Below are 22863 nucleotides of genomic sequence, written 5' to 3' on the forward strand. Positions count from 1 at the left end.
CTGGGGGATTAAATCTACGAAAAGAACTTGATGGTACATAAAAAACATGTTAAAAAACAGTCTGAGCCACTGGAAAAAAAAAACTTCTCTTTCTGTGGTTTAATCAGAAGGTTTTTATCTCACAATAAAAACCTTCTGAAGTTTCTTCCGGCAGCGCAGCCTGTTAACACATTTTTAGCCAACTTTAATCATGGTATGCTTGTCATTTTAAGAAACGCTACATCTTTAGTTAATGACTACTGTTACTTTTAAATTATGCCTTTTAACTTTTTTCTTGCCCTCAAATTCATTCAGTTGTGCCATGTAAAATATGACCCATGGGCGGATTTTACAACCAGATCAACCATGTTATACTCTAAAAAACAGAACCCAAGAAAAAAAACAAAATGAACATAAAGTAAGTAAATAGTAATAGCACATGTAAATAACATTGGGTACTTGGTTAACATTAGTTTGATAAATAAAAGCATAAAAACCATCTCACCGCGACATTTTGTACCCATCGGGATGGTCCTATCCTTACTCTAGTATTAAATCCTCAACTTTAGTCAACCGACCTCAATGTGAATAACTGCAGAGCAGGACCCAGGCGCGACTGTTCGGACACCCGTCCACAGGAAGCTATATACATGCCGAGCTCAGAAAGGGGGAGTCACACTCCTGTTTATACAAAGTACAAGAAACTACAGCAAAACCATAAACCATGTTCATGCTAACATCACGATTTCACTGATGGACCCATGTAGACCGCTCTATCATTGTCCTCAATAAAACCGGAAAATGAACCTGAACCCCTGACAGAGTGCAATGTTTCTCTGACATGTTTACTAATCTCACTACTGGATAAAAACCACAACCCATTACCAATATGAGTCTACACCATTTGTTTTTCTTTTTTTTTCTATCATCTAAAGGGAATTGCACAAGGAATTCTACTGAGTCAGACGTGATTGTCATTACATTTGGTTCATCTGACCTAGCTGTATATCTTTATGGGATTACTGTCTATCTCTTGTACAGTCCCGTAATCTAAGCGCACGCCATCAAAAGCATAATTGATTATATTGTGCGGGACAGTATAGTCTTGATGTCAATTTAGCGTGGATGTGTCATATGCAATTTGCCATCCCATCTACAAATGGGAGCGGTACGTAGCTAGATTTAATTTTTTGCTTGTATTAATAAAATTGGATTACATTTGCGTTCAAACACTTTATGTGCTACAAATAGCCACGCTCGTTCTTTAAATCAGGCTATTCATTCACATCATTCATGACATTGCTTTGGGAAAATCGTAAATATAGGAACAGTTCATGATATACTACTAAATTAAATGGGTCATGCTAGCAAGCATGCCCCCGTGGCAGCTGCGCGCGGTAACGAAGGGGTTAACTCCGCATTGGCATTTGTGTAAAGAACACCTGGGGCTACGTGTGCATTTGTGTGCAATAAATTGAGCAATTAGCCTTTCAATTGAATCTGGAGGAGGATAACAACCAGCGATTAAAAGATTTAATACGTGTTAAGTGGTTTCTAAAGAACAGTCCGACATATTTTGTAAATGAATGTAAATGAAATAAATACTGGTGAAATAGTGTAACATAAATTTAGCACAGTGTGGATGTATTAAAAGGAATACATTGGGAACGTAAACACTGCATTAATGACATGGCTGTAAAATAATGTTTAAAATCATTAGCGCAAGCCTGGGATATGTTATATAGCGGCTCCTGGTCGTGAAAGGTGGTTTTATATGGATATGCTGTAAATAATGATTACTTAGTGTATACCACTGTGCGCGTTCAACAGTTTGCCCGTAGCTTTCACTGCTTAAAAATGTCAGTTATTGTAATAGAACTTCACGACTTGTATACATAAAGGGAATGTAATGGTAATTAATGGCAAAACAAATACTACCATCACTACTATTATTAAGAATAATATTAGGAAAAACGTATGGACATTCTAAAAAGGAAAATTCCCTTTGTAATTAATGTTATTCCCTCTAGACCAGTTCTTTTTTTAGCCATCAAATTTGTGACTTTTTGCCATTTTGTGCCATCGCTCATATTTATTTTTTTATGTGATCAGAGCTTAGCTAAATGGACGGACCATAAATATATCATTATGTTCATCAGAAAACTAACTGAAATCTACAACAGATCTTCTGCCGCACACAGTCCAAAACATATGCCAATATATTAAGAAGCCTTCACGACTTGATAAATATGGCGCAACTTACTTTCGAAACTGTATGAAACTCCAGTCTTCATTTCTCCCCAAGACATTTTATGTCAGCTATTTGTGGTGGCTTATCTATATCAGTTGGATATTAACAACAGTGTGACTTTTTAGGGGTCTTTACAGCACATTATCTTATCATCTAGTGTGATTGTTTTGAGACATAATGTCCATACTCTATCTCAGCTTTAAAACAAACCTGTCAGCAGTATTTTGCTAAGTAAACTATAGGAATTGTCAGGTTGGCAGTGTTAAACTGATTAAAATGATCCCTGGGGTGAAGAAATCAGTCTTGTGGTTCTTGTGTAATCAGTGTTAGAAGTTTTCAGTTAATGAGATTCTCGTAGTCCTTGGGTGGGACTGTAGACAGAGTCTTATCTTGGTGCTCTAGGTCAAAGAAACCAAGGAAAGACCTGACCTCAGGCCGCTCCGAAGCACAAACATGTTCCTCATGATAAAGAGAGAGAGACAGTTTGTGCTTCGGGGCGGGCCTGTGGGCAGGTCTTTCCTTGGTTTCTCTGGCTTAGAGCAGGAAGATAAGACTCTGCCTACAGTCCCACCCTGGAGCACAGGTATATCATTAACTGAAAACTTCTAACACTGATTACACAATAACCACAACTGCATATTCAGTGTTTTTCTGCAGGAGATTATCACTACAGGACTAGTTGTCTCATACCATGTAGTCCCCCGCTCTGTGTAACCTCACCCCACCACTCACAATGTACACAAAAATCTGCCAATCAGCGGTGTGGGCAGGGATAAATAAAGCTCAGCATTCTAAGTACTGCTAGATCTGAAGCAGAGAAATCAGTGATTTTATCAAAATTTCTCCAAGCAGTCCAGTAATTGATACATTGCTGGAATTAGGGTCTCTGTCCCTGCATCATGCTGCTTTCAGATTACATAGTAAAAGCTTATACTGTGCTGCAATCTAGCCATCTCTGGCCTTACATTTCTAAAATGCCCTGCCTGAGCAGTGTTTGTTCAGCGCTTGCATGATCATTTGTATCTTTAGTCAAGATTAGTACCTGTAGAGAATGACACGGACATAAAAATGAAGCGTTTAGTTTTTGCAATATATTATGGCAGCACTCTGATGCTGTCCTTGTTAGCATAGCGTCCCCTGATTCCAGTTAGGCTATAGAGTGCAGCTTGTTATGGCTGGCAATCAGGCAACACAGCGTGCAGTAATCAGCGCACATACAGAGATCTGGCAATAACCAAAAACAATAGGACGAGCTCTGAGACGTGGAATCTCTGTAGACTGCAGTACCTGATCTATCCTCACACAACTATAAGCAGCAGTGGATTGCGCCTATCACTACCTATGCAACTCGGCACTGCCTGAGGAGCTGACTAGCCTGAAGATAGAAATACAAGCCTGACTTACCTCAGAGAAATACCCCAAAGGAATAGGCAGCCCCCCACATATAATGACTGTTAGCAAGATGAAAAGACAAACGTAGGAATGAAATAGATTCAGCAAAGTGAGGCCCGATATTCTAGACAGAGCGAGGATAGCAAAGAGAACTATGCAGTCTACAAAAAACCCTAAAACGAAAACCACGCAAAGGGGCAAAAAGACCCACCGTGCCGAACTAACAGCACGGCGGTGCACCCCTTTGCTTCTCAGAGCTTCCAGCAAAAGTTAATAGCAAGCTGGACAGAAAAAACAGAAAACAAACTAGAAGCACTTATCTAGCAGAGCAGCAGGCCCAAGGAAAGATGCAGTAGCTCAGATCCAACACTGGAACATTGACAAGGAGCAAGGAAGACAGACTCAGGTGGAGCTAAATAGCAAGGCAGCCAACGAGCTCACCAAAACACCTGAGGGAGGAAGCCCAGAGACTGCAATACCACTTGTGACCACAGAAGTGAACTCAGCCACAGAATTCACAACAGTACCCCCCCCTTGAGGAGGGGTCACCGAACCCTCACCAGAACCCCCAGGCCGACCAGGATGAGCCACATGAAAGGCACGAACAAGATCTGGGGCATGGACATCAGAGGCAAAAACCCAGGAATTATCTTCCTGAGCATAACCCTTCCATTTGACCAGATACTGGAGTTTCCGTCTAGAGACACGAGAATCCAAAATCTTCTCCACAATATACTCCAATTCCCCCTCCACCAAAACAGGGGCAGGAGGCTCCACAGATGGAACCATAGGTGCCACGTATCTCCTCAACAACGACCTATGGAATACATTATGTATGGAAAAGGAGTCTGGGAGGGTCAGACGAAAAGACACCGGATTGAGAATCTCAGAAATCCTATACGGACCAATAAAACGAGGTTTAAATTTAGGAGAGGATACCTTCATAGGAATATGACGAGAAGATAACCAAACCAGATCCCCAACACGAAGTCGGGGTCCCACACGGCGTCTGCGATTAGCGAAAAGCTGAGCCTTCTCCTGGGACAAGGTCAAATTGTCCACCACCTGAGTCCAGATCTGCTGCAACCTGTCCACCACAGAATCCACACCAGGACAGTCCGAAGACTCAACCTGTCCTGAAGAGAAACGAGGATGGAACCCAGAATTGCAGAAAAATGGAGAGACCAAGGTAGCCGAGCTGGCCCGATTATTAAGGGCGAACTCAGCCAATGGCAAAAATGACACCCAATCATCGTGGTCAGCGGAAACAAAACATCTCAGATATGTTTCCAAGGTCTGATTGGTTCGTTCGGTCTGGCCATTAGTCTGAGGATGGAAGGCCGAGGAGAAAGATAGGTCAATGCCCATCCTACCACAAAAGGCTCGCCAGAACCTCGAGACAAACTGGGAACCTCTGTCAGAAACAATATTCTCAGGAATGCCATGTAAACGAACCACATGCTGGAAGAACAAAGGCACCAAATCAGAGGAGGAAGGCAATTTAACCAAGGGCACCAGATGGACCATTTTAGAAAAGCGATCACAGACCACCCAAATGACCGACATTTTTTGAGAAACGGGAAGGTCAGAAATGAAATCCATCGAAATATGTGTCCAAGGCCTCTTCGGGACCGGCAAGGGCAAAAGCAACCCACTGGCACGTGAACAGCAGGGCTTAGCCCTAGCACAAATTCCACAGGACTGCACAAAAGCACGCACATCCCGTGACAGAGATGGCCACCAGAAGGATCTAGCAACCAACTCCCTGGTACCAAAGATTCCTGGATGACCGGCCAGCACCGAACAATGAAGTTCAGAGATAACTTTACTAGTCCACCTATCAGGGACGAACAGTTTCTCGGCCGGACAACGATCAGGTTTATTAGCCTGAAATTTCTGCAACACTCTCCGCAAATCAGGGGAGATGGCAGACACAATGACTCCTTCCTTGAGGATACTCGCCGGCTCAGATAACCCCGGAGAGTCGGGCACAAAACTCCTAGACAGAGCATCCGCCTTCACATTTTTAGAGCCCGGAAGGTATGAAATCACAAAATCAAAACGAGCAAAAAATAACGACCAACGGGCCTGTCTAGGATTCAAGCGCTTGGCAGACTCAAGATAAGTAAGGTTCTTATGATCAGTCAAAACCACCACGCGATGCTTAGCACCCTCAAGCCAATGACGCCACTCCTCGAATGCCCACTTCATGGCCAGCAACTCTCGGTTGCCCACATCATAATTACGCTCAGCAGCAGAAAATTTCCTGGAAAAGAAAGCACATGGTTTGAACACTGAGCAACCAGAACCTCTCTGTGACAAAACCGCCCCTGCACCAATCTCAGAAGCATCAACCTCGACCTGGAACGGAAGAGAAACATCAGGTTGACACAACACAGGGGCACAGCAAAAACGACGCTTCAACTCCTGAAAAGCTTCCACGGCAGCATAAGACCAATTAACCAAATCAGCACCCTTCTTGGTCAAATCGGTCAATGGTCTGGCAATGCTAGAAAAATTACAGATGAAGCGACGATAAAAATTAGCAAACCCCAGGAATTTCTGCAGACTTTTTAGAGATGTCGGCTGAGTCCAATCCTGGATGGCCTGAACCTTAACCGGATCCATCTCGATAGTAGAAGGGGAAAAGATGAACCCCAAAAATGAAACTTTCTGCACACCGAAGAGACACTTTGATCCCTTCACGAACAAGGAATTAGCACGCAGTACCTGGAAAACCATTCTGACTTGCTTCACATGAGACTCCCAATCATCTGAGAAGATCAAAATGTCATCCAAGTAAACAATCAAGAATTTATCCAGATACTCACGGAAAATGTCATGCATAAAAGACTGAAAAACAGATGGAGCATTGGCAAGTCCGAACGGCATCACCAGATACTCAAAATGACCCTCGGGCGTATTAAATGCAGTTTTCCATTCATCTCCCTGCCTGATTCTCACCAGATTATACGCACCACGAAGATCTATCTTGGTGAACCAACTAGCCCCCTTAATCCGAGCAAACAAGTCAGAAATCAATGGCAAGGGATACTGAAACTTAACAGTGATCTTATTAAGAAGGCGGTAATCAATACACGGTCTTAGCGAACCATCCTTCTTGGCTACAAAAAAGAACCCTGCTCCCAATGGTGACGACGATGGGCGAATATGTCCCTTCTCCAGGGACTCCTTCACATAACTGCGCATAGCGGTGTGTTCAGGTACGGACAAATTAAATAAACGACCCTTAGGGAATTTACTACCAGGAATCAAATCGATAGCACAATCACAATTCCTATGCGGAGGTAGGGCATCAGACTTGGACTCTTCAAATACATCCTGAAAGTCCGACAAGAACTCTGGGATGTCAGAAGGAATGGATGACGAAATAGACAAAAATGGAACATCACCATGTACTCCCTGACAACCCCAGCTGGTTACCGACATAGAGTTCCAATCCAATACTGGATTATGGGTTTGTAGCCATGGCAACCCCAACACGACCACATCATGCAAATTATGCAGTACCAGAAAGCGAATAACTTCCTGATGTGCAGGAGCCATGCACATGGTCAGCTGGGCCCAGTACTGAGGCTTATTCTTGGCCAAAGGTGTAGCATCAATTCCTCTCAACGGAATAGGACACCGCAAAGGCTCCAAGAAAAATCCACAACGTTTAGCATAATCCAAATCCATCAGATTCAGGGCAGCGCCTGAATCCACAAACGCCATGACAGAATACGATGACAAAGAGCACATTAAGGTAATGGACAAAAGGAATTTGGACTGTACAGTACCAATAACGGCAGAGCTATCGAACCGCCTAGTGCGTTTAGGACAATTAGAAATAGCATGAGTAGAATCACCACAATAGAAACACAGTCTGTTCAGACGTCTGTGTTCTTGCCGTTCTACTTTAGTCATAGTCCTGTCGCACTGCATAGGCTCAGGTTTACTCTCAGACAATACCGCCAGATGGTGCACAGATTTACGCTCGCGCAAGCGACGACCGATCTGAATGGCCAAGGACATAGACTCATTCAAACCAGCAGGCATAGGAAATCCCACCATTACATCCTTAAGAGCTTCAGAGAGACCCTTTCTGAACAAAGCCGCTAGTGCAGATTCATTCCACAGAGTGAGTACTGACCACTTTCTAAATTTCTGACAATATACTTCTACATCATCCTGACCCTGGCATAAAGCCAGCAGATTTTTCTCAGCCTGATCCACTGAATTAGGCTCATCGTAAAGCAATCCCAGCGCCTGGAAAAATGCATCAACATTACTCAATGCAGAATCTCCTGGTGCAAGAGAAAACGCCCAGTCCTGTGGGTCGCCGCGCAAAAAAGAAATAATAATCAAAACCTGTTGAATAGGATTACCAGAAGAATGAGGTTTCAAGGCCAAAAATAGCTTACGATTATTTCTGAAGCTCAGGAACTTAGTTCTGTCACCAAAAAACAAATCAGGAATCGGAATTCTTGGTTCTAGCATCGATTTCTGATCAATAGTATCTTGAATCTTTTGTACATTTACAACGAGATTATCCATTGAGGAGCACAGAGCCTGAATATCCATGTCCACAGCTGTGTCCTGAAGCACTCTAATGTCTAGGGGAAAAAAAAGACTGAAGACAGAGCTAAGAAAAAAAAATGATGTCAGGATTTCTTTTTTCCCTCTATTGGGAATCATTGGTGTGGCTCCTTGTACTGTTATGGCTGGCAATCAGGCAACACAGCGTGCAGTAATCAGCGCACATACAGAGATCTGGCAATAACCAAAAACAATAGGACGAGCTCTGAGACGTGGAATCTCTGTAGACTGCAGTACCTGATCTATCCTCACACAACTATAAGCAGCAGTGGATTGCGCCTATCACTACCTATGCAACTCGGCACTGCCTGAGGAGCTGACTAGCCTGAAGATAGAAATACAAGCCTGACTTACCTCAGAGAAATACCCCAAAGGAATAGGCAGCCCCCCACATATAATGACTGTTAGCAAGATGAAAAGACAAACGTAGGAATGAAATAGATTCAGCAAAGTGAGGCCCGATATTCTAGACAGAGCGAGGATAGCAAAGAGAACTATGCAGTCTACAAAAAACCCTAAAACGAAAACCACGCAAAGGGGCAAAAAGACCCACCGTGCCGAACTAACAGCACGGCGGTGCACCCCTTTGCTTCTCAGAGCTTCCAGCAAAAGTTAATAGCAAGCTGGACAGAAAAAACAGAAAACAAACTAGAAGCACTTATCTAGCAGAGCAGCAGGCCCAAGGAAAGATGCAGTAGCTCAGATCCAACACTGGAACATTGACAAGGAGCAAGGAAGACAGACTCAGGAGGAGCTAAATAGCAAGGCAGCCAACGAGCTCACCAAAACACCTGAGGGAGGAAGCCCAGAGACTGCAATACCACTTGTGACCACAGAAGTGAACTCAGCCACAGAATTCACAACAGCAGCTTAAAGGGAACCTGTCACCTGAATTTGGTGGGACCGGTTTTCGGTCATATGGGCGGAGTTTTCAGGTGTTTGATTCACCCTTTCCTTACACGCTGGCTGGATGCTGGCCGCAAGATTGCCTTGCGCAGGCATGTACTACGGAGGACAGAGAATCCAATATTGCAGCCAGCATGCAGCCAGCGGGTAAGGAAAGGGTGAATCAAACACCTGAAAAACTCCACCCATATGACCGAAAACCGGTGCCGCCAAATTCAGGTGACAGGTTCCCTTTAAGATAAGAATTACCTATAAAATCCATTTAAGGCACCAATAACAGTGGATAAAACGTTGCTGAACCCACCATGGTGGAAGAGATGACCATCTAATGTGTATGAGGCCTTCCAAACATTCCCTGAATAATATGAAGGAAATAAGAATCTGACATTCAGAAGTGAATCATAGAAAAAAAAAGAAATTAGTCCCAGATAACCCCTTTAAGACAAGAAGTCAAAACAGAAGAGCGAGGTTTTACCAGTCGCTGCTCATATTATGCACATAGCATTTATATTAATATCTCATAAAGTTTGGCTAATTTTTAATCTTGCCTTGGTAGATATCTGTGATTGGCATAGCATGACTTATTTAATGTGCTAAGTGTTACAAGTTGGTCTTGAAGTTAGAGTGCACTCTGAACAATAATGATTACAAGTGCGCAGAAAATCCATTGCCTTGAATTCACTGCTTTGAGGCATGTTGATTTTATATGCATCCAGCTGACCTGGTAACATCATTTATATTATATGATATTCAGGAACTCGCTTGAGTAAGGTATCTATAGCATATTATATATTTCCAGCTGAATTTTTCATGGAAAATTGCTCTAATTTGCACTTTATCACCCTAGATACCTAGATTTAGGTTATTTTCCATACTGAAAAATTACATCGGAAAACTTTATACAGGAACCTTATTTTACAGCATTAGTGCTCACTGGAAAGATATGGAAATCTTAGAAGCCATAATGTCTAAAGCCGGGTATAGGCATGAGATAGCTGTTGTTGCAGTTATTTCTTCTTCCACCATCACCTTATTTCCAAAGGACAGTGGAATAAACTGCTGCTAGACATTGAAATCCAAAACACCCAATGACTCTTCTGTACAAAAAGAAAAAATGATTGTGGCACTCACCGTCCCATAAAATCCAGTTCATTGAAACACTTAAAACATCTTCGGCAGGGAAATCACATGTGGAGTGCAATGGACGATGGCCGTTTCTCGTGACTGTACTTCAGGACCCATAGGAGCGCAGTCGCGCAAAACGGCCATCGTCCATTTCAGGATCCTTGAGGGTATATGCACATGTTGCAGATTTTGCTGCGGATCCGCAGCAGTTTTCCCTGAGTTTACAGTACCATGTAAACCTATGGAAAACAAAATCCACAGTGCACATGCTGCGGAAAAAAACATGCTGAAACGTAGCGTTATTTATTCCACAGCATGTCAATGCTGTGTGGATTCCGCAGTAGTTTACACCTGCTCCATAAAAGGAATATGCAGGTGTAAAACTGCAGGTGGAATCCGCACAAAATCCACAAAAAAATGGCGGTAAATCTGCGGTAATTCCACAGGAAATCCGCAGTGAAAAATCCGGAGAGTAATGCGCAGCGTTACTCCTTTCTGACTACACTTCACATCCGCCATAGTGCTGTGCTGTAAGCTAGTAGTATATTGTACTACAGGAATGCTTTCAAAAGTATAAAAATACAAGTTAATAGATCATTTTTGATTAACCCCTTTCTCACATCTGATGTACTGATGTATGGGCTGGGCCCATCTGACCATGGATAGTACGTTGAAGCTGATCAGCCGCGTGCACGGTTGATGTGCGGCCAATCGGGGCCGGGTGTCAGCTGATTCTCACAGCTGACACCCGACACTAAGTGCCCGGAGTGGTCATGGATGGCTCCCAGCACTTTAATCCCTAGAACACTGCGATCAATCAAGATCGCAGTGTTCCGGTACCGGCAGAGGCATAGAGAAGCATAGTGCAGGGAGGGGGATCCCTGCGTACTTCCCTCAGAACAATGTGATGTGATCGCGTTAGCCTGAGGTTTTCCTTTCAGAACCCCCTTTGTGTGACATATCTGTGTGATTTAAGGGCATGAAAAATACAAAGTTGGGAAATTGCGTAATTTAAAAATTTTTTGCCAAATTTCCATTTTTTTCACAAATAAGCACAAGTCATAGCAAACAAATTTTACCACTGTCATGAAGAACAATATGTCATGAGAAAACAATGTCAGAATCACCAGGATCCGTTGAAACGTTGCAGAGTTATAACCTCATAAAGTGACAGTGGTCAGAATTGTAAAAATTTGGCCTGGCCTGTTCCTGGTCATTAACATGCAAACCACCCTTGGGGGTAAAGGGGTTAATTAATAAAATGCAAAGTGAATAAACAAGAGAGAAATATAAATGAAATAAATATTTGGTGTGACCAACTATTGTTTTCAATCCAGCATCAAAGCATCAATTCTAGGTACGTGTGCACACTGTTTTTGAAAGTTTTGTTGCAGAATAAATTTGGAGACAAAAAGGTTACTCTAAACACCCTGGAGAACTTGTTTCTTTTTATAAACCCAGGCAGACTCGATGATGTTCAGATCAGGGCTCTGTGGGGACAAAATCATCACTTCCAGGACTCCTTGTTCTTCTTTATATTGAAGGTAGTTCATAATGACATTGGCTGGTTGTATGTGTTCTTGCAGAATACATTTTCAGCCAATCAGATGCTTTCTTGATGATCTTACATGAAGGATATGTATTTGCCAGTATTAGCATTACTCTTGACTAAATTCTTAACTCCATTTGCTCAATTGCAGCCTCAAGGAACGTCCAGCATGTTCCACTGCTGCCTTTCCGGCACTCATTATTGTACCATTCTCCAGCCCATTGGTGAATAAACTGCCTTTTCTGGCAGCCAAATATTTCTAATTTTGACTTATCAGTCCAGAGCACCTCCTGACATTTTTCTGCAATCCAGTTCCTATGAGTTCTTGCATAGAATGATAAGTCTCTTGGCCTTGTTTACATGTCAAAGATGTGATTTTTGATCTTAATATTTCTGGGAAGAGAACTTTTCTCCAAAAAGTAGTAGAGCGTACCTGGCTCTCATTGAGTTTTTCTAGTTCTGAGCTGATGGATAACGAGCACAAGCATACAGCTAATGGCATTAAGAACTATATTCAGAGAAAAGAAGGTCAATAAATCCTGGAAGTAATGATATGGCCCCTACAGAGTGGATATGAGCAAATATATTTGAGTGGAATTGAATTATACTTGAACTTTACAAAGATCCACATTCTCCAAAATTCATTTTTTGTCACTCGATTGTAAATGAATCCAGCAAAATGGTAGCCACTAGTTGCCATTTTTTGGAATTGTATAGGTCCATGGAAAGGTTAAAAAATGTTAAAATCCTTATATCACCTTACCTCTCCAGCCCCTCCACTTCTCATCATCACCTGTTCCGTATTCATGACATCGTCTCATCCCCACCACAAATGCTGAAATGCCTGGGCCTCTAACACTGAGTCAGGACATCCAGCTCATGTAGGGACATCATAATGTTGTGACCTTCCACGCACCCTCCTAAGCCGGGACTTACAGCTCTGTTGAGTCCTGGGTGTTTCAGTATTCACAGCAGGGACGAGAAGTTGCAGCAAAGACCAGACGGGTGAGATTGAGAACAAGCAAATTAAGGTACCGTCACACTAGACGATATCGTCCAGTGTGACAGGCAGCAGCGATCAGGCCCCTGCTGTGCTGTCGCTGGTCGGGGAAGAAAGTCCAGAACTTTATTTGGTCGCTGGACTCCCCGTAGACATCGCTGAATCGGCGTGTGTGACACCGATTCAGCGATGTCTTCGCTGGTAACCAGGGTAAACATCGGGTTACTAAGCGCAGGGCCGCGCTTAGTAACCCGATGTTTACCCTGGTTACCATCGTTAAAGTAAAAAAAACAACCGCTACATACTTACCTACCGCTGTCTGTCCCCGGCGCTCTGCTTCTCTGGTCTGGCTGTGAGCACAGCGGCCGGAAAGCAGAGCGGTGACGTCACCGCTCTGCTTTCCGGCTGCCCGGCGATCACAGCCAGACCAGAGAAGCAGAGCGCCGAGGACAGACAGCGGTAGGTAAGTATGTAGCGTTTGTTTTTTTACTTTTAGGATGGTAACCAGGGTAAACATTGGGTTACTAAGCGCAGCCCTGCGCTTAGTAACCCGATGTTTACCCTGGTTACCGGGGACCTCGGGATCGTTGGTCGCTGGAGAGCTGTCTGTGTGACAGCTCTCCAGCGACCAAACAGCGACGCTGCAGCGATCCGGATCGTTGTCGGTATCGCTGCAGCGTCGCTTAGTGTGACGGTACCTTTAGACTTTTGTGTAATCAGCTCATATCTAGTGCAGAGCCCTAATATCAACATCATCAAGTCTGTCTGGGACTACAACAAGAGACAGAAGGATTTTCTCAATCCAGAGGATCTGTGGTAGTTCTTAAAGATGTTTGGAGCAACCACCCTGACGAGTTTCTTCAAAAATTGTGTGCAAGTGAACCTAGAAGAATTGATGCTGTGAAGTAGTTTTAAAGGTAAAGGGTGTTCACACCAAATCCTGATTTGATTTAGATTTCCCTTTTATTTCTTCACTTTTCATTTTCTTAATTGATAAGAACAAAATATTAACACTTCTATTTTTTTAAAACATTCTTACATTGCAGCATTTTTCCACACCTACTACACTGTGCTGTATATGTACAGCTTCAATGGAGAGCTCCGGAGGGGCGAATGTGTCAGAGAGGATGGGACACATGCAGCTTGCACAGAAGCAGTGAGCTCTGGAGAATGGAGCGCTACCCACCGCACAGCGTGAAAAGTCACATCATTGTAATGTCATGTCAATTTCCAAATGCAAGGTTTTAAGGAGAATCTGATGTGACATCACAGGAAGTCAAAGGATTGTCAGCCAGAAATCACATGAACAGGAAAGTGTCTCAGGTTACAGAAAGATTTGGGAAAGTAAAGTAGAAAAGAGCCCATCTATCGCAGTTAGTTCACATGAACGTGATTTATGAAATAGTGGCCGAGCGATTTAAGGTGTATTCAGACTAGATTTATCATGAATGAGCATTTGTAGAAAATTCCCAATAATTATCTGTTGTAAACAGGCTGCCAATCACTCCAAATAAATGAACAATACACTTAAGACCCGGTTCATCAAAGCTTTCTGGCATAAAAAGCTTTGAAAAGTTGTATAATTTTGTCACAATTTGAGGCTGCTCTAAAATTTTATGACTTTTAGCATTTTTTGCCATTTTTGTTCAAATCTGACAAAGTGGGTAGAACTGGAGTGACACGGGGGGCATAGCGGCTATTGTTCATCAAATTCATGATAGGTGGCGGCACTCACAGTGCCACAAATCTTACTCTAGCAGGGATTTCAGTTGGATTTGTGGTGAGACACACACTAAAGTGTGCGCTACTCATCTCATGTTCATGATTCATGAAGAGGCTTGCTCCTGTTCATGACTCTGGAGCGTCCAACTCCAGCCCTTCTTATTATCAAGACCGGCGTAAGCAACATCTCCATGCACATTACACAGAGGAAGCTCATGACCCTCTCATAGACGTCAATGGGACCAGAAAAGTGGCATAACAGCTTTGATATATCACAACATTTTTGCACAATGGAGAGTTGCACCAAAATGTTACGCCTTTTGGTGTTTATATGGCAGATTATGATAGCTCTGCCAAAAAGGTTGTAGCTGGGAGGAACCGAGCGGGAAATAGCCATGGACATGGACACCTGTCAAAGTCATCAAAAGGAGTAACATTTCTTGTGCATGACTCTCATAAAAAGTACCAAATTCATTAAGTGATGGGTACCTGTCAATGAGGTCGGCACCTTGTTCTCCAGCAAGGCTGGCATAACACAAGCGTACGCTATGCCAGTATTGATTAATCTGCCTCTATGTGTCATTTTCTTATTTTTCTCTAGGTGTCTGCTGTAAAGCAAATCTCTACTTCTGCTTTTCATGTTAAAGAAATTAAAATAAAAAATGTGCAATCTAAACAAAAGATCAGAAAAAAAGCATTCTCAAGATTGATTTTTTCACACCAGCACAATGTTTATATTTTCTTATAAGCATTTTAATGTTAATATAGCCCTGTTCAATCATTTTCAACATTGAGGGAATCTATGGATAAAGATAGGTAACATAATCTCAGGATATAATCTGGTTTCAGGGATGATATTATAAGAAGTATCCATATAACCAGTGGATCCCATTGTGGATTTATGTATACGTGGAATTCCTGAGCTTTGATTCCTGGGATCAGTTTCATCGTTGCATACTCTGAATATATCTAAAGCTTATGTTAGATAGTAATATTTATACTTAGTGAGAACCTATAAATTATCCCGTTAGAAAAAATTCGAACACATCAACCTTGTCATACACAGCAAATGTACACCATGCCATCCTAAAATATGTTTTTCTATCTATGTACTCATATCGTCTTTAACCTTTTATATTCCTGAACTTTTACGTATTGGTTACAGTCCACAATGCTTGTTATTTTCTTTTTTTAAAGTCCCACAAAGCCCGGAGCGTCTTTTCATGTACCAATTGTAAGCCCTATGTATAATGTCAAACTCAATATAGCTGCAAATAATGTTCTACGAAATCCCCAAAACATCACAACAGTTTGTACATGGCAGGCATGGTCACTGGATTTGTTACTTTATTGAGTAACCAGAAGACACAAAAGAGAATAGTAAAACCAAAAACACTCAGTTTGAAAAAATGTTGCAGTAATCCGCAAGTGCTAGTAAAAGATGTAAAAAAACAGGGTATTTGGTTGATACGTTTTTTGCAAAAAATGTATACTAAGCTGCTCTACCAAACTTCACCCTTATCAGAGCAGTCCTAACTAATGTATGCAATCCCTATCTGATGTATTTAAAAACCTGATCATCTGTATATTACCTGTGTGAACAGGGTTCAGAGAGGAAAAATCCATGTGTGCATACAGGGTAGAACAGCTTTTGTGCAGATAGCCCAAGAGGAGTGGTGGAACTCCCCAGTCTTGTAGACACAAGAGAACAATTATGGAAACAGGAACACATGGGCTACTTGCACAGTGAACAAGTCTGTATGATCATGTTCACACACCACCAAGAAACCTGAAGACACAAAAGAGAATACTAAAACCAAAAACACTCAGTTTGAAAAAATGTTGCAGTAATCCGCAAGTGCTAGTAAAAGATGTAAAAGAACAGGGTATTTGGTTGATACGTTTTTTGCAAAAAATGTATACTAAGCTGCTCTACCAAACTTCACGGTATACCCTTATCAGAGCAGTCCTAACTAATGTATGCAATCCCTATCTGATGTATTTAAAAACCTGATCATCTGTATATTACCTGTGTGAACAGGGTTCAGAGAGGAAAAATCCATGTGTGCATACAGGGTAGAACAGCTTTTGTGCAGATAGCCCAAGAGGAGTGGTGGAACTCCGCAGTCTTGTAGACACAAGAGAGCAATTATGGAAACAGGAACACATGGGCTACTTGCACAGTGAACAAGTCTGTATGATCATGTTCACACACCACCAAGAAACCTGAAGACACAAAAGAGAATAGTAAAACCAAAAACACTCAGTTTGAAAAAATGTTGCAGTAATCCGCAAGTGCTAGTAAAAGATGTAAAAAAACAGGGTATTTGGTTGATACGTTTTTTGCAAAAAATGTATACTAAGCTGCTCTACCAAACTTCACGGTATACCCTTATCAGAGCAGTCCTAACTAATGTATGCAATCCCTATCTGATGTATTTAAAAACCTGATCATCTGTATATCTGGCTTAGTGATAGAAAGCAGAGGGTGGTTATAAATGGTATAGTCTCTAACTGGGTCGCTGTGACCAGTGGGGTACCGCAGGGGTCAGTATTGGGACCTGTTCTCTTCAACATATTCATTAATGATCTGGTAGAAGGTTTACACAGTAAAATATCGATATTTGCAGATGATACAAAACTATGTAAAGCAGTTAATACAAGAGAAGATAGTATTCTGCTACAGATGGATCTGGATAAGTTGGAAACTTGGGCTGAAAGGTGGCAGATGAGGTTTAACAATGATAAATGTAAGGTTATACACATGGGAAGAAGGAATCAATGTCACCATTACACACTGAATGGGAAACCACTGGGTAAATCTGACAGGGAGAAGGACTTGGGGATCCTAGTTAATGATAAACTTACCTGGAGCAGCCAGTGCCAGGCAGCAGCTGCCAAGGCAAACAGGATCATGGGGTGCATTAAAAGAGGTCTGGATACACATGATGAGAGCATTATACTGCCTCTGTACAAATCCCTAGTTAGACCGCACATGGAGTACTGTGTCCAGTTTTGGGCACCGGTGCTCAGGAAGGATATAATGGAACTAGAGAGAGTACAAAGGAGGGCAACAAAATTAATAAAGGGGATGGGAGAACTACAATACCCAGATAGATTAGCGAAATTAGGATTATTTAGTCTAGAAAAAAGACGACTGAGGGGCGATCTAATAACCATGTATAAGTATATAAGGGGACAATACAAATATCTCGCTGAGGATCTGTTTATACCAAGGAAGGTGACGGGCACAAGGGAGCATTCTTTGCGTCTGGAGAGAAGGTTTTTCCACCAACATAGAAGAGGATTCTTTACTGTTAGGGCAGTGAGAATCTGGAATTGCTTGCCTGAGGAGGTGGTGATGGCGAACTCAGTCGGGGGGTTCAAGAGAGGCCTGGATGTCTTCCTGGAGCAGAACAATATTGTATCATACAATTAGGTTCTGTAGAAGGACGTAGATCTGGGGATTTATTATGATGGAATATAGGCTGAACTGGATGGACAAATGTCTTTTTTCGGCCTTACTAACTATGTTACTATGTTACTATGTTACTATGTTACTATATTACCTGTGTGAACAGGGTTCAGAGAGGAAAAATCCATGTGTGCATACAGGGTAGAACAGCTTTTGTGCAGATAGCCCAAGAGGAGTGGTGGAACTCCCCAGTCTTGTAGACACAAGAGAACAATTATGGAAACAGGAACACAGTTTCATCGTTGCATACTCTGAATATATCTAAAGCTTATGTTAGATAGTAATATTTATACTTAGTGAGAACCTATAAATTATCCCGTTAGAAAAAATTCGAACACATCAACCTTGTCATACACAGCAAATGTACACCATGCCATCCTAAAATATGTTTTTCTATCTATGTACTCATATCGTCTTTAACCTTTTATATTCCTGAACTTTTACGTATTGGTTACAGTCCACAATGCTTATTTTTTTCTTTTTTAAAGTCCCACAAAGCCCAGAGCGTCTTTTCATGTACCAATTGTAAGCCCTATGTATAATGTCAAACTCAATATAGCTGCAAATAATGTTCTACGAAATCCCCAAAACATCACAACAGTTTGTATATGGCAGGCATGGTCACTGGATTTGTTACTTTATTGAGTAACCATTTGCTTTTGTGTCTCCTGTGTAGAAAAAATCAAGTGTGTGAAGCAATTTTCAACTAAGCTGGACTGTTGTTGGCACAGAATGAACTTAATATGGATGTAAAAGAACGTAGGCCTTATTGTTCCTTGACAAAGAGCCGACGAGACAAAGAAAGACGTTACACAAATTCTTCGGTGGACAATGATGACTGTAGAGTGCCTACACAAAAATCGTACAGCTCGAGTGAAACCCTGAAAGCTTTTGATCATGATTCTTCACGGTTGCTCTATGGAAACCGGGTGAAAGACCTGGTTCACAGAGAAGCAGATGAATATACCAGACAAGGTACGTTCTTATATGTGTCATGTATATTTATACACTATTAATTTAGCAACTGAGAATCAACCTTGACCATTGTGAAAAATCATAGAAAATATATTTGGCTTTTCATAAAACCCTAGATGACTGCAAAAAGAAGGAAGTTCTTTAAAACTTTTCGAATGTCACTAAAGAAAATGTTCTGCAAAAAAAAATAAAATGTATGACTTACTAGGTGCCAAATATAAGCATATGCAGTTGTGTGACAATGTGTTTCCCCTTCTTGATTTCCGATTCCTTAGCAGGTTTGTCACAATTAAATGTTTCAGATCGCCAAACAAATTTGAATATTCGACAAACATAACACAAGTAAACACAAAATGGAGTCTTTAAATAATAATAATCTTTATTTTTATATAGCGCTATCATATTCCGCCGCGCTTTACAGTTTGCACACATTATCATCGCTGTCCCCGTTGGGGCTTACAATCTAAATTCCCTATCAGTATGTCTTTGGAATGTGGGAGGAAACCCACGCAAACACGGAAAGAACATACCAACTCTTTGCAGATGTTGTCCTTAGTGGGGCTTGAACCCAGGACTCCAGCGCTGCAAGGCTGCTGTGCTATCCACTACGCCACCATGCTGCCCTTAAATGAAGGTCGTTATTATTATGGAAAAAATAAATCCAAACCTACATGGCCCGGTGTGAAAAAGCGATTGTCCCTTAAACCTAATAACTGGTTGGGCCACCCTTAGCAGCAACAACTGCAATCAAGCATTTGCAATAACTAGCAATGAGTCTTTTACAACGCTCTGGAGGAATTTTGGCCTACTGATCTTTGCAGAATTGCTGTAATTCAGCCACATTGGAGGATTTCCAAACATGAGCAGCCTTTTTAAGGTCGTTCCACAGCATCTCAATCAGATTAAGGTCAGGACTTTGACTGTTATCGCTGGCAATCAGGCCACACAGCGTGCAGTAATCAGCGCACATACAGAGATCTGGCAATAACCCAAAACAATAGGACGAGCTCTGAGACGTGGAATCTCTGTAGACTGCAGTACCTGATCTATCCTCACACAACTGGAAGCAGCAGTGGATTGCGCCTATCCACTACCTATGCAACTCGGCACTGCCTGAGGAGCTGACTAGCCTGAAGATAGAAATACAAGCCTGACTTACCTCAGAGAAATACCCCAAAGGAATAGGCAGCCCCCACATATAATGACTGTTAGCAAGATGAAAAGACAAACGTAGGAATGAAATAGATTCAGCAAAGTGAGGCCCGATATTCTAGACAGAGCGAGGATAGCAAAGAGAACTATGCAGTCTACAAAAAACCCTAAAACGAAAACCACGCAAAGGGGCAAAAAGACCCACCGTGCCGAACTAACAGCACGGCGGTGCACCCCTTTGCTTCTCAGAGCTTCCAGCAAAAGATAATAACAAGCTGGACAGAAAAAACAGAAAACAAACTAGAAGCACTTATCTAGCAGAGCAGCAGGCCCAAGGAAAGATGCAGTAGCTCAGATCCAACACTGGAACATTGACAAGGAGCAAGGAAGACAGACTCAGGTGGAGCTAAATAGCAAGGCAGCCAACGAGCTCACCAAAACACCTGAGGGAGGAAGCCCAGAGACTGCAATACCACTTGTGACCACAGAAGTGAACTCAGCCACAGAATTCACAACAGTACCCCCCCCTTGAGGAGGGGTCACCGAACCCTCACCAGAACCCCCAGGCCGACCAGGATGAGCCACATGAAAGGCACGAACAAGATCTGGGGCATGGACATCAGAGGCAAAAACCCAGGAATTATCTTCCTGAGCATAACCCTTCCATTTGACCAGATACTGGAGTTTCCGTCTAGAGACACGAGAATCCAAAATCTTCTCCACAATATACTCCAATTCCCCCTCCACCAAAACAGGGGCAGGAGGCTCCACAGATGGAACCATAGGTGCCACGTATCTCCTCAACAACGACCTATGGAATACATTATGTATGGAAAAGGAGTCTGGGAGGGTCAGACGAAAAGACACCGGATTGAGAATCTCAGAAATCCTATACGGACCAATAAAACGAGGTTTAAATTTAGGAGAGGAAACCTTCATAGGTATATGACGAGAAGATAACCAAACCAGATCCCCAACACGAAGTCGGGGTCCCACACGGCGTCTGCGATTAGCGAAAAGCTGAGCCTTCTCCTGGGACAAGGTCAAATTGTCCACTACCTGAGTCCAGATCTGCTGCAACCTGTCCACCACATTATCCACACCAGGACAGTCCGAAGACTCAACCTGTCCTGAAGAGAAACGAGGATGGAACCCAGAATTGCAGAAAAATGGAGAGACCAAGGTAGCCGAGCTGGCCCGATTATTAAGGGCGAACTCAGCCAACGGCAAAAATGACACCCAATCATCCTGGTCAGCGGAAACAAAACATCTCAGATATGTTTCCAAGGTCTGATTGGTTCGTTCGGTCTGGCCATTAGTCTGAGGATGGAAGGCCGAGGAAAAAGATAGGTCAATGCCCATCCTACCACAAAAGGCTCGCCAGAACCTCGAGACAAACTGGGAACCTCTGTCAGAAACAATATTCTCAGGAATGCCATGTAAACGAACCACATGCTGGAAGAACAAAGGCACCAAATCAGAGGAGGAAGGCAATTTAACCAAGGGCACCAGATGGACCATTTTAGAAAAGCGATCACAGACCACCCAAATGACAGACATCTTTTGAGAAACGGGAAGGTCAGAAATGAAATCCATCGAAATATGTGTCCAAGGCCTCTTCGGGACCGGCAAGGGCAAAAGCAACCCACTGGCACGTGAACAGCAGGGCTTAGCCCTAGCACAAATTCCACAGGACTGCACAAAAGCACGCACATCCCGTGACAGAGATGGCCACCAGAAGGATCTAGCAACCAACTCCCTGGTACCAAAGATTCCTGGATGACCGGCCAGCACCGAACAATGAAGTTCAGAGATAACTTTACTAGTCCACCTATCAGGGACGAACAGTTTCTCGGCCGGACAACGATCAGGTTTATTAGCCTGAAATTTCTGCAACACTCTCCGCAAATCAGGGGAGATGGCAGACACAATGACTCCTTCCTTGAGGATACTCGCCGGCTCAGATAACCCCAGAGAGTCGGGCACAAAACTCCTAGACAGAGCATCCGCCTTCACATTTTTAGAGCCCGGAAGGTATGAAATCACAAAATCAAAACGAGCAAAAAACAACGACCAACGGGCCTGTCTAGGATTCAAGCGCTTGGCAGACTCAAGATAAGTAAGGTTCTTATGATCAGTCAAAACCACCACGCGATGCTTAGCACCCTCAAGCCAATGACGCCACTCCTCGAATGCCCACTTCATGGCCAGCAACTCTCGGTTGCCCACATCATAATTACGCTCAGCAGCAGAAAATTTCCTGGAAAAGAAAGCACATGGTTTGAACACTGAGCAACCAGAACCTCTCTGTGACAAAACCGCCCCTGCACCAATCTCAGAAGCATCAACCTCGACCTGAAACGGAAGAGAAACATCAGGTTGACACAACACAGGGGCACAGCAAAAACGACGCTTCAACTCCTGAAAAGCTTCCACGGCAGCAGAAGACCAATTAACCAAATCAGCACCCTTCTTGGTCAAATCGGTCAATGGTCTGGCAATGCTAGAAAAATTACAGATGAAGCGACGATAAAAATTAGCAAAGCCCAGGAATTTCTGCAAACTTTTTAGAGATGTCGGCTGAGTCCAATCCTGGATGGCCTGAACCTTAACCGGATCCATCTCGATAGTAGAAGGGGAAAAGATGAACCCCAAAAATGAAACTTTCTGCACACCGAAGAGACACTTTGATCCCTTCACGAACAAGGAATTAGCACGCAGTACCTGGAAAACCATTC

General features: G+C 42.7%; 1 protein-coding gene across 1 annotated transcript in view; it reads left to right on the plus strand.

The window, feature by feature from the left end:
- The window catches only part of LOC138656804 (teneurin-3-like), a 761459-nt gene that overhangs the window by 533362 nt on the left and 205234 nt on the right, over nt 1-22863 (plus strand). Inside the window, exon 3 of the mRNA XM_069744062.1 lies at nt 18675-18973. Within this exon, the coding sequence (XP_069600163.1) occupies nt 18742-18973 (232 nt within the window). The 5' untranslated portion in view covers nt 18675-18741. The remainder of the gene's footprint in view (nt 1-18674; nt 18974-22863) is intronic.

This window comes from Ranitomeya imitator, chromosome 1 (assembly GCF_032444005.1).
Source record: "Ranitomeya imitator isolate aRanImi1 chromosome 1, aRanImi1.pri, whole genome shotgun sequence".
NCBI lineage: Eukaryota > Metazoa > Chordata > Amphibia > Anura > Dendrobatidae > Ranitomeya > Ranitomeya imitator.